The sequence below is a fragment of the Vipera berus genome, assembly GCF_964194415.1.
Source record: "Vipera berus genome assembly, chromosome: 2".
NCBI lineage: Eukaryota > Metazoa > Chordata > Lepidosauria > Squamata > Viperidae > Vipera > Vipera berus.
In genome coordinates, this window is record NC_138203.1 from 271041101 (window position 1) to 271057416 (window position 16316).

Here is a 16316-nt window from a genome sequence, read left to right on the forward strand (position 1 = left end):
TGCAAAAATGAAACTTTTGGATTGGTGAGACTGGAACGGTAAACCAAATAGGATAAGGGAAAAGATACTGGAAATGAAATATTATACTTGGCTGTTAGAGAAATGGCCGGTATCCATCAGAAATGGAAAACAAAAAGTTGAGGTTGTAACTGTACTAGGTATTCCGCTGCGCCGAAAAGAGTTAAGTCCCTGGTTTGGTTTGATTTTTTCCTTTTCCCTTTACACTCCAGTCTTGTGCCCCAAAGTCCCACACAAATATCACCAGAGTGTCCCTTATCCTTGTTTCATTGCTTACCCCCATATTGCCCCATTTGCGGGGAGGAGAGAGAGATGAAGGTGTCCACGTTGTGGTCGGGCATCGTAGAGAGCAGAGCACGACAAATAAGTCCTCCTGTAGGACAGAGTGAAAATGTCAAGGAATTGAGCAGCCAAATGGAGTCAGAGACGCTGACAAGAACTCGTAGTTTTACATAAATAAATATATTTAACATCTATATTTACAGTAAAGAAAGGTAGTCAGGCAAACGGGAGAATCGTGAGGTAAATCAAAGAGTGTACAAGGCACACATTTTTTAAAATAAATTGGTGACGTGTCAAGATGAAGATTAGATTTTACTGTTAAATCGTAAGAATGATATGTAATGAACAACGTAGGTTTTGTAGACAAGAGAATTATTCTTTACTGGAATAGGGAATTGTAGGTTACCCAAAAAGTAAGCTCTTTTCTGCATATTATAGGCTCCCTTAGAGTATTTATATTGTAATTAGGTAAAACTTAAAAACAGGACTTTGATGTGTATTAGTCAAACTATATTGAAAACTTTGTTAATTGACTAGCTCGTAACTAGAACTGTATTAACTTAATTACTTTGACTATGTGAAAATTAAGGGAATCAGAGGGAATTTTTATTGATGCAACCTGAACTATCTACAAACAACTTGTTATTTGCTACTTTGGACTACCCAACCACCATATTGCTTCACAAATATATGTATATATCCCAACCCCTACCCTTAACCTTTCCTCTACCCTATTCCAAGTCCCCTTTTCCCTAACCTTCTTTGTCAGGGGCCTTCAAACTTGGCCCTTTTATGACTTGTGGACTTCAACTCCCAGAATTCCTCAGCCAGGCATGCTGGCTGAGGAATTCTGGGAGTTGAAGTCCACAAGTCATAAAAGGGCCAAGTTTGAAGATCCCTGTTCTTTGTTAACCCCAGTGCTTTTTTTGTAAAAGAAAAAGGTGCCGGAACTCACACATGTCATACAACCCGCCTTGCAAGGTTCCATCCAAAAAAGGTGCTGGAACTCTGTTCTGAGCGTTCTATGACAAAAAAAGCCCTGGTTAACCCTATAAAACTAATTTAAAAAAATTCAAAAAAAAGGCACGGAGAAAAAAAAAAGCGGGAAAAAAGGGAAACTCCCCCTCCGCACCCACAGCAGCCAATCACAGCGCAGATCGCCTCACGCAGGAGCCAGTTCTTTCCAAACTATCGACCACAATTGAGTGTTCTGGCTCACATGCACAACCCCACAGCTCCTCCAGCTACTAAACTGAAAGATCTTAACCGAAAAGAATCAAGAATCAAGTTTTAGAAAAGGGGCGACATTGGCAATATTTGTCTCTAAATCTTCACCCAAATAAAAAAAAATGGTCTTCCTCTACACTGACTTTTTTTGGGCCTTCCATCAAAACGCCAACCTTTCACACTATGTCAGGGGTGTCAAACTCAATTTTATTGAGGGCCACATCAGCATTGCCCCTCAGGGGCAACCAGTGGGTGTGGCCTACTGGGTGGGCGTGGCTAGAGTGCGTATGGCCTACTACTGGGTGGGCATGGCCAACTCTACATCGTTGGCATCAAGGGTGCCTATGGGGGCCTGGGCAGGAGTGGGACAGATCTGAGGGTCTCTGGCAGAAGGAGGGTCTCTGGGCCAGGGCCAAGGCAGTGGGGGCCATTCCCTCACTGTTTCCAGGATGGCTTCGCGGGCCGCATGAAACCACTTCGTGGACCGGATCTGGCCCCCGGGCCTTGTGTTTGACATGTCTGCACTATGTAGAAGATTGACAAATGGGGCCTTTGGAGTACAGCGGTCCTCACAACTACTTGTTTAGCAAGCGTTTGAGCTTGCAATGCGCCACTGGAAAAAAGTGACTTATAACTGGTCTTCACACTTAAAACCATTGCAGCAGCCCCACGGTTACGTCCTCCAAATTTGGGGGATTGGCAACTGGGATGTTTTTAAGAGAGATGCAACGTCCCAGAGTCATGTGATCACCAGTTGCGACCTTCCCGGTCACCTTCAGACAAGCAAAGTCAATGGGAGAAGTCGGATGTGTTTAATCACTGCGTCATTCACTTAAAAACCGTTTTAATAACCATAGCAAAAAAATGTCAGAAAATCAGGTGCGACACGCACTTAACCACTTTGCTTAGCTATGGAAATTCTAATCGAAATTGTAGATAGAAGTCAAGAACTACAGGTAGTCCTCGACTTATGACCAAAATTGAGTCCAACATTTCTGTTGAGAAGCAAGAGATTTGTTAAGTGAGCTTTGCCCCATTTTACGAACTTTCTTGCCACCTGTTGTGATTCAGGGTCAGCCTGTGGGTTCGGCAGTTGGGTCGGACAACTCAGAGGAGGAGGAGGGGAGTGTTGAAGAGCTTGCTGACGGGGTTGGAGAGCTTGCTGATGAGAGCCCTCAGCCAGGCCCCTCCCACCTGGTCACGACGCAGACCCAGCTGTGTGAGCCTGACAGCGTGGATGAAGATGACCCAGAGCTGGCCCTGTTCAAGGACGCCCGACGCAGGAGGCAGTCAAGCAGGAGTAAACAGAGGAAGGCAATGGGGCACCTCAAAAGGAGGCAGAGAGAAGCCACGCCCTGAACTGTATAAAAGGGGAATGCGTGGGAGGGCTGGTTTGCTGAAGGCAACCGTTTGAATAGCTCCTGTTTCATGGTTTGTGTTTGCTCTCTTTGCTCTGTTTATGTTTTTATGTTAATAAATTTGGCAGGCTTAGTTCCAGCCTCTTGCCTTCTTGTAAAAGGGGCTGTCCCTGCCTTATCTGCAGGGCCGGTAGCAGGCTGGTACAGAACACCACCTTTGTTAAGTGAATCACTGCAGTTGGTAAGTTAGTAACCCGGTTGTTGAGCAAATCTGGCTTCGCCGTTGACTTTGCTTGTCAAAAGATTGCAAAAGGGGATCTCATTACCTTGGGACATAGCAACGGTCACGTATGAACCAGTTGCCAAGCAGCTTTGATCACATAATCACGGGGATGCTACAAGGGTCACAACAGTGAAAAAAGGTCACAGATTACTTTTTTCAGTGCTGTTGTAACTTTGAATGGTCACTAAATGAACTGTTGTAAGTTGAGGACTAGCGGTACCGGTATTTCTCCTCAAATTTGGAAACATTTGTGAGGTTCGCAAAAAGATTATGACAAGTGACATCAAAAATTTTGACAAACATTATAAACGGTTGCTTGCACGATGAGCTTCCTAAATGCAAACTAACAGAATGATACTTGCCCTGGATTGGCCTTTGATGAGCAACCAGAGGCAGAAACTCACCAGCCCTTTTAATTTCCCACAGTCTTTAAGCTAACATGGCTTTAGGCCACTGTTCCTCAACCTCAGCATCTTGAAGATGTTTGAACTTCCTCCCAGGTCAAAAACCTGAAGGGAGGCTTAGAGATGATTGGGTGGTGTCCATACAATCCAATCATCTCTTTCTTGAATGCATACTCATCTAGGCCCCAAGTTGCAAGCCAGGATGTTATGAAAATCACCACCACTTTGCTTCAGGCCTCCAGCGCAAACCAACATGGAAAGGATGACCAAGTGAAGTGCGCACACAAAGGAAGCATTTGAACTCTACAGGTGAACTATTACTACGGCAGATCCATTTATGGTTCAGTGTAGGCATTAAATATGTTGTTGTTCAGATTAAGCAGTGCCACTCAAACCTAGACCTCTCTCTCTCCAGACCAGTGATGGTGGACTTATGACATCCACGTCAAAAGATGACACGCCACAACATTTTGAGTGATGCACCAGATTCACCCAACAACAGCTATTCTCAACAGCATCCCCTGTTCTTGTGTGATTTGGGGAGGATTCCCTGGCCGTGCAAGAATAGGTTAGGTAGGGTTTGGGTCACATGAGAATGGGGTGTGAGAATGGGGCATGCTTTTGCATGGGTTTTGGAAGCCACAGAGATCACCAAAAAGCATTTTCAGAAGCTGCTGAAGGAACGAAGGCCTTGTGCAACCCAGAATTGCCTTGGATGGGTCACAGGGGCCCATCAACAGAAAGCCTCAGGAAGAGAACTGGTGCATGGCGGGGAAGGAGAGAGAGAGAGAGAGAGAGAGAGAGAGAGAGAGAGAGAGAGAGAGAGAGAGAGAGAGAGAGAGAGAGAGAGAGAGAGAGAGAAGGAGGAGAGAAGGAGGAGGGAGGGAGGGAGGGGGGAGAGAGGGAAGGGGAAAAAGGAAGAGGAAGAGGAAGAAGAGAGGGAGAGGGAGGGGGACAGGGACCGAAAGGGTGAGAAAGAGGAAGATGATGATGAGAAGAGAGGAAGAAAGAGGGACAGAGGGAGGGGGAGAAAGAGAGAGGGAGATGGGGAGGGGAAAAGAAAGGGACAGCGGGAGAGGAAGAAGAAGGGAGGGGAGGGGAGGGGAAGGGAGAGATGCTGGACCATAAGCCATAAGCCATCCAACCCCATTTTAAGCTGGCCTAGTGCATTATGGGAACTTTTTTTGGCCAGTGTTTTTGTGGTGCTGGGACCCTGGTTACTCTGCCTTGTAAGTACCAACCAGACAAAACACAACTGTTGTACGGAGAATTGTGTGAGTGTATGATGGTATACAAATTTAATAAACAAATAAGTAATACAATTTCAGGAAAAACAGGCAAAGAAATCGCTCATGTTCCCCAGATCATTCCTGATAATCTTCTACCTCTATTTTTGAACAGACAAAATCATCTCCATGTATACATCAGGCCATCTGGATGATGCTTCTTGTAGATTGGCTCTTGAGGAGCGACAGAAGGCAAAACCTCACACAACTTTTAATTTCCCACAGCAACTCGGAGCTAACATTACTTTAGGCCAGTATTTCTCAACTTCACCAGCGTTACAATGGGTGGACTTCAACTCCCAGAATTCCTCAAGCAAAATGTGAGAATAGGGCACCTTTGCAATAGGTGGACTTCCACTCCCAGAATTCCTCAGCCACCATGAGGGAATGTAAGGAAAGGAAAGGTGGTACAAGTAGTCCTCAACTTATAACTGGTGACTTAACGACTGTTCAAAATTACAACAGGCTTTTAAAACTCTTCTTACAACCTGCCCTTGAAGTTATGACTGCTGCACTCCTTTCCTGCGGTCACATGATTGCATTTCAGGTGTTTGGAAACTAACTCACATTGATGTTTGGTTGCAGCTTTTTGAAGTCATGTGACTGCAATTTGTGATGTTTTTGCCTATTTTTGGCACAAAAAAAACCCAAACCCCACCATTGGCTACACTGGATTCACTTTATAACAATATAAAAATGGTTGTAAAATCAAAATCCAGTTACATGGTGCCTTGACTTATGGCCACAATGACTGACAAGCACAACTCCAGGTCATATGTCAATTATCACTCAATTAGCCTCTATTCCTTCCAATATGGAGCCAGACCTGCCTTTGGCCATGCCAAGAGCCCCATTACCTTGTGAGTAGCAGAAAAGGTGGACCCCATCCACAGCATTCTGCATAATAGGGTAAATCGCCTGTCTGAACCCCTCCACTTGCATCCACAGAGATTTCAGGCTTTCACTTCGGTCAAACAAATCCACAACTGAAACGTTGGTTCCTGGATGAGTCTATAGGAATTTGACAGGGATGAAAAGCACGAGATATTTTCAATACTTTTATCACATTCTTTAGACATGGGAGAATCTAGGCCAGGGGTAGGCAACCTTGGCTCTTTTATGACTCGTGGACTTCAACTACCAGAATTCCTGAGACAGCTTGGCTGGCTCAGGAATTCTGGGAGTTGAAGTCCACGAGTCATAAAAGAGCCAAGGTTGCCTACCCCTGATCTAGGCTGAAGCTGAACCTAAACTGAACATTTAGACTGAAGCATAAATATTGAAGCATAAATGTAACAATGCCATAAAAAATATCTTACACATGAACTACCAAGTTACACAGAGTCCTTTTTCTATCAGTAAAGTAACAACACACAACTTTCAACAGCGAGAAAGGAGGAGGGAAGTGTAAAATATTTACAAAGAGGAAACATAAGCCCTGCGCTATTCCCATCTCTGTCTCTTCCTGCTAGATACAAATATTACAAACATAACGCTACATCTGTTACTTATTCCTTATCTCCTTCAGGGAAGATTTGATGATCCAGTTTCTCCTAAATATCCTTGCCCAAACCAAGAAGGGTTGCTCAAAGTCTAGTCACAACATAATCACAGCTACCCCCACTGTGGTCACTTTGTGCAGGAAGCAGCAATCCTAAACTTGTTTTGCCTTGACATTTGAAGAAAGTTCCTTTGATGACACACCGAGATAGGGGGGAAAAATACCTCCTGGTGGTGATTTTTTTTTCCTTTTCCTTTCCTGTATGGAGGCAGCGTGAAGTAGTGATTAGATAATGCCAGACTTGGATTAATGAGATCTTAGTTCATACTCCTACTGAGACATACCATGGTTCCTTGGTACTCAATTGCTTTGAAATTCATCGAATTCCACATTTTGATGTGAAAATTTTGTCCCGGTACTCATTGTTTGTTCAGTAGTCAACACATAAGCCAGAACTTGTCAGTGTCAGCTGTCTTGTGATTTACTACATTATTCCTTATGGGAAAAATCTGTTTGGTACTCATAGCTTTTGGCACTCATTGCACCTCCCGGAACCAATTAACAATGAGTATTAAGGTGCCACTCAATCTAAACTACTTTATAGGGTGTCACAAAGGGGGGGGAAAGGGGTAGAGAAAGGAGCATGCTGACTAATCTTGAAAAAAGGGTGGGATGCGTAGGCAGGATAAATTACAATTATCTTTATTGCGCAGGATTTCCATAATCAAGATGAATGCTTTACCAAAAGATGTGGTTTCTATTTCATAAATTATCAATACTGATGATTGATGTAGTGTATAAAACTTAGGTAAAGGTAAAGATTCCCCCGCACATGTGTGCTACTCGTTTCCGACTCTAGGTGCCGGTGCTCATCTCCGTTTCAAAGCCGAAGAGCCAGCGCTTGTCCGAGGACTTCTCCGTGGTCATGTGGCCAAAGGCGCACGGAACGCTGTTACCTTCCCACCGTAGTGGTCCCTATTTTCTACTTGCATTTTTACGTGCTTTCGAACTGCAAGGTTGGCAGAATCTGGGACGAGTAACAGGTGCTCACTCTGTTATGCAGCACTCGGGATTCGACCTGCCAAACTGCCGACCTTCTGATCGACAAGCTCAGCGTCCTAACCCACTGAGCCACCGCGTCCCTTAAAACTTAAACAATGACAAAAGGATATTTCTAAGATTGTATGGCAAGAGAGGGAAAAAAAACCTGAGAGTAAGTATAAATTGTTGCAAGATGCTAAAGTAAAAGGAGGCTTGGGTTTACCAGATTTAAAATTGTATTTTGTGGTACGTTGCTTGGTCTGGATGAAAGAATGGGTGACCCTCCACAAACAAGAGATTATTAGATTAGAACGGTCACGAATGGAGATTTGGATGGCAATAAAACAAGCATTTGGCAGCTTCAGAGTTTGAGCCCTCATCTTCCCCTGCCCAGAAAAACCAGACTTTCCAGCTCAATCCCTGTGCAATATCAGCCTGTTTATCGCACCGCACAGGACTACGTATATTCTGTCTACAGCCTGCCCAGAATGAGTCACCCGAGGCCCAGAAAAATAAATTACACCCTAATCCTTGGTGGAGCAGTGGGCTAATGCCTCCTTAAGTAACACCAGCTGCCTGCAATTAGTGCAGGTTCGAGTCCCACCAGGCTCAAGGTTGACTCAGCCTTCCATCCTTCCGAGGTAGGTAAAATGAGGACCCAGATTGTTGGGGGCAATTAAGCTGACTTTGTAATAATGCCGCTTGGGGGTGTGTGTGAAAGCCCTAATAAGCAGGCATATACATAGAATGAAGGCTACTGCTAAGCTTGTAAGCCGCCCTGAGTCTTCGGAGAAGGGTGGGATATAAATGGAATTAAAATAAAAAAAATAATCCAGATTCTAATCAGAACAAGATGGCTGCAACATTCTCCCTCCCAGATTAGCAAAGCAGAGGAGAAGAAAAGGATAGAAGGAGGAGAGATGGAGAAGAAAGAGGTGGAGGAGAAAAAATGGAGAGGAGAGGAGACCAGAGGGAAGGAGAAGAAGGAGGGGAGGAGGAAGAGGAGGAGGAGGAAGGAAGGGGAAGCGGAGAGGCTACAAATAATCATTTATGAAGTCAGTGTCTATAGTTCCCATCATCCCCCATCAGTCTGATCAATGTGGCCTCCCCCACTCACCTCATTGATGAAATTAAGCAAGAGCTGGAAGTCAGAAGGGCTGTCAAACAGGCCATGGACAACGATGACAGGCTTATAAGAGGCGGTGAACGTGAGGAAGAGGCAGGCGAGGCAGAAAGCAGCCAGTAAGCAGAGATAGCCTCGGTGGTGTGGCATGGTCCCATCAGCTGGACGAGAGAGAAGGGTTACACTGACCTCCAGCCCAACCCTAAGAAATTTCTCACCGTCCCATTTAAGCCGGCAAAACCTTTTTCTGCTCAACAGTGTATTATTATGGAGGGACTGCCCAGCCTAGAAGTAGGAAACACTGAGTCTACGGCCGGGTCAAGAACAATCACAAAATGGGGGGAATCTGGCTACACACACATCCCCCCCCACACACACACACAAACCCCTGTTATTTGCTCCAAAGGCAATTGTTGAAATTCCTTCCGATTCACCTTCACTTGTTCCTGGCAGGGCTTTTTTTCTCTTTGAACGCTCAGAACGGAGTTCCGGCACCTTTTTGGGATGGAACCTTGTAGGGTTGGCAAGGTGGGTTGTATAACATGTGTGAGTCCCGGCACCTTTTTCTTTTACAAAAAAAGCACTGGTTCCTGGGATCCTTCCCGCCCCCACACTCACACACTTAATTTTGTTGCTTTTTCTGAGCAAGAGGGTGCATTTTGAATCCAAGCTTATCAAGCACTCCTCATTTTATTTCCTAAAAAAAGGTCAATGGAGCCAGAAGTTATCTTGGAATAAAGATACCTTAATAATAATAATAATAAGTTGGAAGGGACCTTGGAGGTCATCTAGTCCAACCCCCTACTAAGGCAGGAAACCCTATACCATTTCAGACAAATGGCTGTCCAGTCTCTTCTTAAAAACCTCCAGTGTTGGAGCATTCACCACTTCTGGAGGCAGGTTGTTCCACTGGTTAGTTGTTCTAACTGTCAGGAAGTTTCTCCTTAGTTCTAGGTTGCTTCTCTCCTTGACTAGTTTCCATCCGTTGCTTCTTGTCCTGCCTTCAGGTGCTTTGGAGAATAGCCTGACTCCCTCTTCTTTGTGGCAGCCCCTGAGATATTGGAACACTGCTATCATGTCACCCCCTCACCCTTCTCTTCGTTAAACTACACATACCCAATTCCAGCAACCGTTCCCTATATGTTTTAGCCTCCAGTCCCCCAATCATCTTTGTTGCTCTTCTCTGTACCCTTTCTAGAGTCTCAACATCTTTTTTACATCGTGGTGCCCAAAACTGGATGCAGTATTCCAGGTGTGGCCTTACCAAGGCATTGTAAAGTGGTATTAGTACTTCACGTGATCTTGATTCTATCCCTCTGTTAATGCAGCCTAGCACTGTGTTGGCTTTTTTTGGCAGCTGCAGCACACTGCTGGCTCATATTGAAGTGATTGTTTACTAGGACTCCGAGATCCCTCTCACAGTTACCACTATTGAGCAAGGTACCACCTATACTATACCTGTGCATTTGATTTTTCCTGCCTAAATGTAGAACCTTACTTTTTTCACAATTGAATTTCATTTTGTTAGATAGTGCCCAGTGTTCGAGTCTGTCCAGATCCTCCTGTATCTTAAGCCTATCTTCTGGAGTATTGGCTATTTCTGCCAGCTTGGTGTCATCTGCAAATTTGATGAGTTCCCCATCTATCCCCTCATCCAAATCGTTAATGAAGATGTTGAAGAGCACTGGGCCCAGAACAGAGCCCTGGGGCACCCCACTACACACTTCCTTCCATGTAGATGCAGTTCCATTGAGGACCACACGCTGATTACGGCCTGTCAGCCAGCTACGAATCCATCTGGTGGTGATGCTGTCTAACCCACATTTTTCTATCTTGTCAAGTAGAAGGTTGTGATCTACTTTATCAAATGCCTTACTGAAGTCCAAGTAAATTATATCTACAGCATTCCTCTAGTCCACTAATTTTGTCACTTGGTCAAAGAATGCAATAAGGTTTGTCTGGCATGATCTGTTTTTGACAAACCCATGTTGACTTTTAGTGATGACTTTGCAGTGAATCAGTTTCTCAGCTGTTGTTTTTTGTTTTTTTCAAGGAAGGACTATATAGACCAGACATGTCAAACACAAGGCCCGGGGGCCGGATCCGGCCCACGAAGTGGTTTCATGTGGCCCGCAAACCCATCCTGGAAACAGTGAGGGAACGGCCCCCACTGCTTTGGCCCTGGCCCAGAGACCCTCCTTCTGCCAGAGACCCTCAGATCTGTCCCACTCCTCCCCCATAGGCACCCTTGATGCGAACGTTGTAGAGCTGGCCATGCCCATCCACTAGGCCATACGCACTCTAGCCACGCCCACCCAGTAGGCCACGCCCACCCTGGCCACACCCACCCGGCCCCCTGAGGGCAACCACAATGCTGATGTGGCCCTCAATGAAATTGAGTTTGACACCCCTGATATAGACCTTTCAGAGATTGTCCTTTCCACACAATTCCTCACTCCTATCTTTGCGAACTTTAAAATATTCTCTTCCCACATTGTAAGACACTCCTGTGGTCATGCTGTAGAGTTCACCAACTCCCACTAAGATGTTGCTAATCTTGCAAGATCTTGAGAGATTGTTGGGCAAGAACAGCAAAATCACACGAAAATTCTGCTATTTACTTTTTTTTTTAAAAAAAATTATTTTAAAATTAGGAATACTAGGTGCTATTTTGGGGTGGTGAGCATTGAGAGGAGCCTCTGGAGTAGCTTCAAACATTACAGGCAGTACAACCATTTATTTAGTGACCATTTGAAGTTACAATGTCCCTGAGAAAAGGACCTATGACCACTTTTCACACTTATGGACTACTGCAGCATCCCCATGGTCACGTGATCAAAATTGACTCATATTTATGATGGTTACAGCATCTCGGAGGTCAGGTGACCCCCCTTTTGCGACCCTCTGACAAGCAAAGTCTATGGGGAAGCCAGATTCACTTAACAACCGTGTTCCTAAGAACTGCAATGATTCACTTAACAACTGTGGCAAGAAAATTCGTAAAATGGGGCAAAAGCCACTTAACAATTGTCTCACTTAACAATGGAAATTTGGGACTCAGTTTTGGTTGTAAGTTGAGGACTACCTGTATTCGCCTGTAGAGGAAGGTGAAATATCTTGTTTCCTTTGCTCTGCCTGAGAACTTCATCCTCTCACGTTCATCCCATCCTTTTTACTCTTTCCAATTCCAAAGAACATGTGAAATAAATTATGATAAAAGTTCTCTGCCTGACTATCAGCAGGATAACTCTGAAAGTGCTACAGAATGGGACCAAACTCAGATCAATAGGAGAAGCTACAAGAGAGAGAGAGAGAGAGAGAAAGTGAGAGTGAGAGAGTGTGTAAGTGAGAGTGAGAGTGAGAGAGAGAGAGAGAGAGAAAGAGAGAGAGAGAGAGAAAGTGAGAGTGAGAGAGTGTGTAAGTGAGAGGGAGAGTGAGAGGGAGAGTGAGAGAGAGAGAGAGAGAGAGAAAGTGAGAGTGAGAGAGTGTGTAAGTGAGAGTGAGAGAGACGGGGGGCGGCAGCAGCTTGAAATGTTACGGAGAAAAATGGGCACTGAAGAAGTGTGAAATATAAATAAAATATAGAAGTCTAATGTTCATTTTAAGAGTTCGTGTAGTCAGGGGCCCCTGGCTTAATTCTTACTCTGATTGAAAAAAAATTGTGAATGTGGGATATACCGTTTTAGACAGTTGGAGAATTACCTAATTCACCTCTCCTTTATCTGAAATTTAAAAAAAAAATCTTTGTCATGGTGGACTTGCTAGGCAGCCTTGGTCGCAACCAGACAACAGAAACAGGCGGGGGCTCAGGAATTCTGGGAGTTGAAGTCCACGAGTCATAAAAGAGCCAAGGTTGCCTACCCCTGTCCTAGACTGTTTGCGCGCAAAATAGTTAGAACTGGCTTTTCTACCTCTGTACCCATATGGAATCCTCAGTAAAGTTATACTCTTGGTAAAAATATGTCCCAGCAGTCTCTTTTGCTGTCCACCCCAATGGGACAGTTGACAATCTCTTTGCATTAAGCTTCTCAAGGACAACAAACTTCTCCCTGACGTCGTGGGCACTGGTGTTTCACATTTTACAAAGTTCACGTTGGTACAGTCCAAAGCATGAATTCTGTAATTCTCGCTGATCCAATCCTCCTGGCTTTCCACTTTAAAGACCTGGTTCTGCCAAGCTGGCTTGGGGGTCCAATGGGAAAGCATCACACAGGAGGTGGTTGGTAGATTAAGAACAGATCAGGGGCTGCCACAAAGAAGAGGGAGTCAAGCTGTTCTCCAAAGCACACGAAGGCAAGACAAGAAGCAACGGATGGAAACTAACCAAGGAGAGAAGCAACCTAGAACTAAGGAGAAACTTCCTGACGGTTAGAACAATTAACCAGTGGAACAACCTGCCTCCAGAAACTATGAATGCTCCAACACTGGAAGTTTTTAAGAAGAGACTGGACAGCCATTTGTCTGAAATGGTATAGGGTTTCCTGCCTGAGCAGGGGGTTGGACTAGATGACCTCCAAGGCCCCTACCAACTTTACTATTATGAGTATGATCATGATCCCACCTCTCATTCCACTGCTTCCTTCCCCATCGTTTAGCTAGAGCTGTGTCTTGTATTTTGCATTTTTGTAGTATTTGATTTATCTTTTTAATATTGTAAGCCACCCGTAGTTAGTCCGTGGTAAGATGGATGGCCAATAAATTTAATAAATAAATAAATCACATGGTCTTTTTGCCTTTGACTGGGAAGGGGGGTAAAAGAGGAGAAGAGAACGAAGAATCAGTAACCTGTTAGGCACAGGTAATTGGGAAGGTATACCCAGGGCTTTTTTTGTCATAGAACGCCCAGAACGGAGTTCCGGCACCTTTTTTGGATGGAACCTTGTAGAGTAGACAAGGCGGGTTGTATGACATGTGTGAGTTCCAGCACCTTTTCCTTTTACAAAAAAAAAACACTGGGTATACCTATTATCAATGTAAAACCAGAAGTATAAAACATAAAAGTGAATGTAACAATGCACCATATATCTTGAAAACAATGTTATCTTTCAGTGTTTTCTTTGATCTCTCTCACAGCAACTCAACCCAGACTATGCTACTTATTCTTTCAAACAGAGGCACAAGCGGAGATGATTTGCCTCAGTCTACTCAAGTCTCTGTAAATGCAGGACGGTTGCGAAAGTGAACCCTGATCCACTATTATTCCTCACCCAACAGGAATTCCACTGACCTACTTTCACACAAGCAGGCAGCGTCCCTTGCAAATCAGCGCTGAAGAGCACGGTTTGCCTCATCCAGAGGAAATCTGTTTTCCTACTCAGAAGCATAACCCAAGGACTGAATGCATCCCATTCATTTGAATCCATAAACTAACATGTTCAAATTTAAGGCTCTTCTGGTTTGGAAACTAAAATCCAGAGCTTGCAGTAGAACGAAGAGTGAAGAAATGGATGTTTAGAGAAAAAGATGCTGACTAAATTTATCACCAATTGGAAGCCTGTTTTGGACTTTTTGTGGGAAACAGAAAAAAAATGAAATTATGGCATATAGATTTGATGACTAACAATACTCAGAGACTGCTTAAAAATGGATATTAATTTGTGGTTTTAGATGGTGCGGGGGCCTAGAGGTACAGACCCTCGCCTCACACTCAGAAGGTTGAGAGTTCAATCCTAAAAAAAGGTAAAGGTTCCCCCGCACATGCGTGCTAGTCGTTTCCGACTCTAGGGGCCGGTGCTCATCTCTGTTTCAAAGCCGAAGAGCCAGCGCTTGTCCGAGGACGTCTCCGTGGTCATGTGGCCGGCATGACTAGACACCAAAGGCTCACGGAACGCTGTTACCTTCCCACCGGAGTGGTCCCTATTTTTTTACTTGCATTTTTACGTGCTTTCGAAATGCTAGGTGGGCAGAAGCTGGGCCGAGTAACAGGCGCTCACTCTGTTACGCGGCACTCGGGATTCGACCCGCCAAACTGCCGACCATCTGATCAACAAGCTCAGCATCCTAACCCACTGGGCCACTGCATCCCTTGTTCAATCCTAGGCAGAGACAAATGTTTCTCTATTAGGGCGCAAAGAGAAAAAATGTCTGCTGCTAACTCCGCATGGATGTCAGGAAGGGCATCCAGCCAGTAAACGTTTAGCTCCATTCAGTCGTTACGACTCCATCCCAATACAAGGGGATTACAGGGTCACAAAAAGAAGAAAAACCATCTGTAATTTTAGAGTAAGAATTGAACTTAAGTTTCATTTCCATCTGCTGTAAAAGAAATCAGAAGTCATTCTTTTTTTGTGTACCTTTCTACATTTTTTTTTTATTTTCTTACATCTCTATTTCCTATTTTTCTCTCTACCATATCCTCTTTACTATTTCCTTCTTTGATAATTCTCTTGGTATTTTAACCTTGAAAAAAATTAATAAAGTTATTTTTTTAAAAAAAAATAACTAAACGGATGCTTGTAAAACCCCAGTTAAGTACCCAGTCAGATCCACCTATGTCAATGTACCCCAAAAGAAAGCTACAGTTATTGATCTAAAGCAGGGGTGTCAAACTCAATTTCATTGAGGGCCACATCAGCATTGTGGTTGCCCTCCAGGGTCCGGGTGGGTGTGGCTAGGATGCCTAGTGTGCACAGTGTGTGCACAGCAGACGGCCAGCGCCGGCATCCTGGGTGAAGTCAGCATGCGTGACAAGACAGCCAGCAGGGACACTGGATTCTGCTTGCATGCGTACGCAGGGGGGTGGGGTGGGGCTGCGCCATGGATTTAACGCTGAGCGCGTTCTGGCTTTGATGAATGCAACCAGGTTGTAGATCAGCGCCCGGTCGGCCTGGGCTGGGCCGAGGTGCAGCGGGCCAGTCCTTCGCTCTTTTCAGAGCAGGTCCCCGGGCCGGATGGAACCACATGTCGGGCCGCATCCGGCCCACGGGCCTTGTCTGATCTAAAGTATTTCTGCCCTCTTGGAAATATATACAGAGGAGATTGCAGGTTACCAGGACTCAGAAGACTGACCCACTGCATAAGCTTATTAACTAGCCAGTATTTCCCTAGAAAAAGGGACGTGGTGGCTCAGTGGGTTAGGACACTGAGCTTGTTGATCAGAAGGTCGGCAGTTTGGCGGGTCGAATCCCGAGTGCCGCGTAACGGAGTGAGCGCCTGTTACTCGTCCCAGCTTCTGCCAACCTAGCAGTTCAAAAGCACGTAAAAATGCAAGTAGAAAAATAGGGACCACTACGGTGGGAAGGTAACAGCGTTCCGTGCGCCTTTGGTGTCTAGTCATGGCGGCCACATGACCACGGAGACGTCCTCGGACAAGCGCTGGCTCTTCGGCTTTGAAACGGAGATGAGCACTGGCCCCTAGAGTGTTCTGTACCAGCCTGCTACCGGCCCTGCAGAAAAGGCAGGGACAACCCCTTTACAAACGGCAAGGGGCTGGAATTACGCCTGCCAAATTTATAGCTACAAAAACAAACAAGACACGAACCACAACTAACGACCACAATTGAGCCCTACATTTCTGTTGCTAAGGGAGACATTTGTTAAGTGGGTTCTGCCGCATTTTACGACCACCCTTGCCACACTTGTTAAGTGAATCACTGAAGCTGCTCAATTAGTAAACACAGTTGTTAAGTGAATCTGGCTTCCCGCTTTGACTCTGCTTGTCAGAAGGTTGCAAAGGGGGATCCAATGACCCCGGGACACTGCAAGGGTCATAAATATGAGTCAGTTGCCAACTGCCTGAATTTTAACCACTTGACAATGGGGATGCCCACATCAGGCACAAGTGTGAAAAGTGG

The 16316-nt window shown here is 45.0% G+C and overlaps 1 protein-coding gene across 3 annotated transcripts in view; it reads right to left on the minus strand.

Moving 5' to 3' along the window:
• Positions 1-16316, minus strand: part of PPT2 (palmitoyl-protein thioesterase 2) — a 58557-nt gene that overhangs the window by 13312 nt on the left and 28929 nt on the right. For all 3 annotated transcript variants that reach the window (XM_081322021.1, XM_081322022.1, XM_081322020.1), the window contains exons 3-5: positions 8518-8684; positions 5716-5869; positions 296-391 (exon numbers count right to left, since the gene is read on the minus strand). In XM_081322021.1, the coding sequence (XP_081178147.1) occupies positions 296-391; positions 5716-5869; positions 8518-8673 (406 nt within the window). In that variant the 5' untranslated portion in view covers positions 8674-8684. The remainder of the gene's footprint in view (positions 1-295; positions 392-5715; positions 5870-8517; positions 8685-16316) is intronic.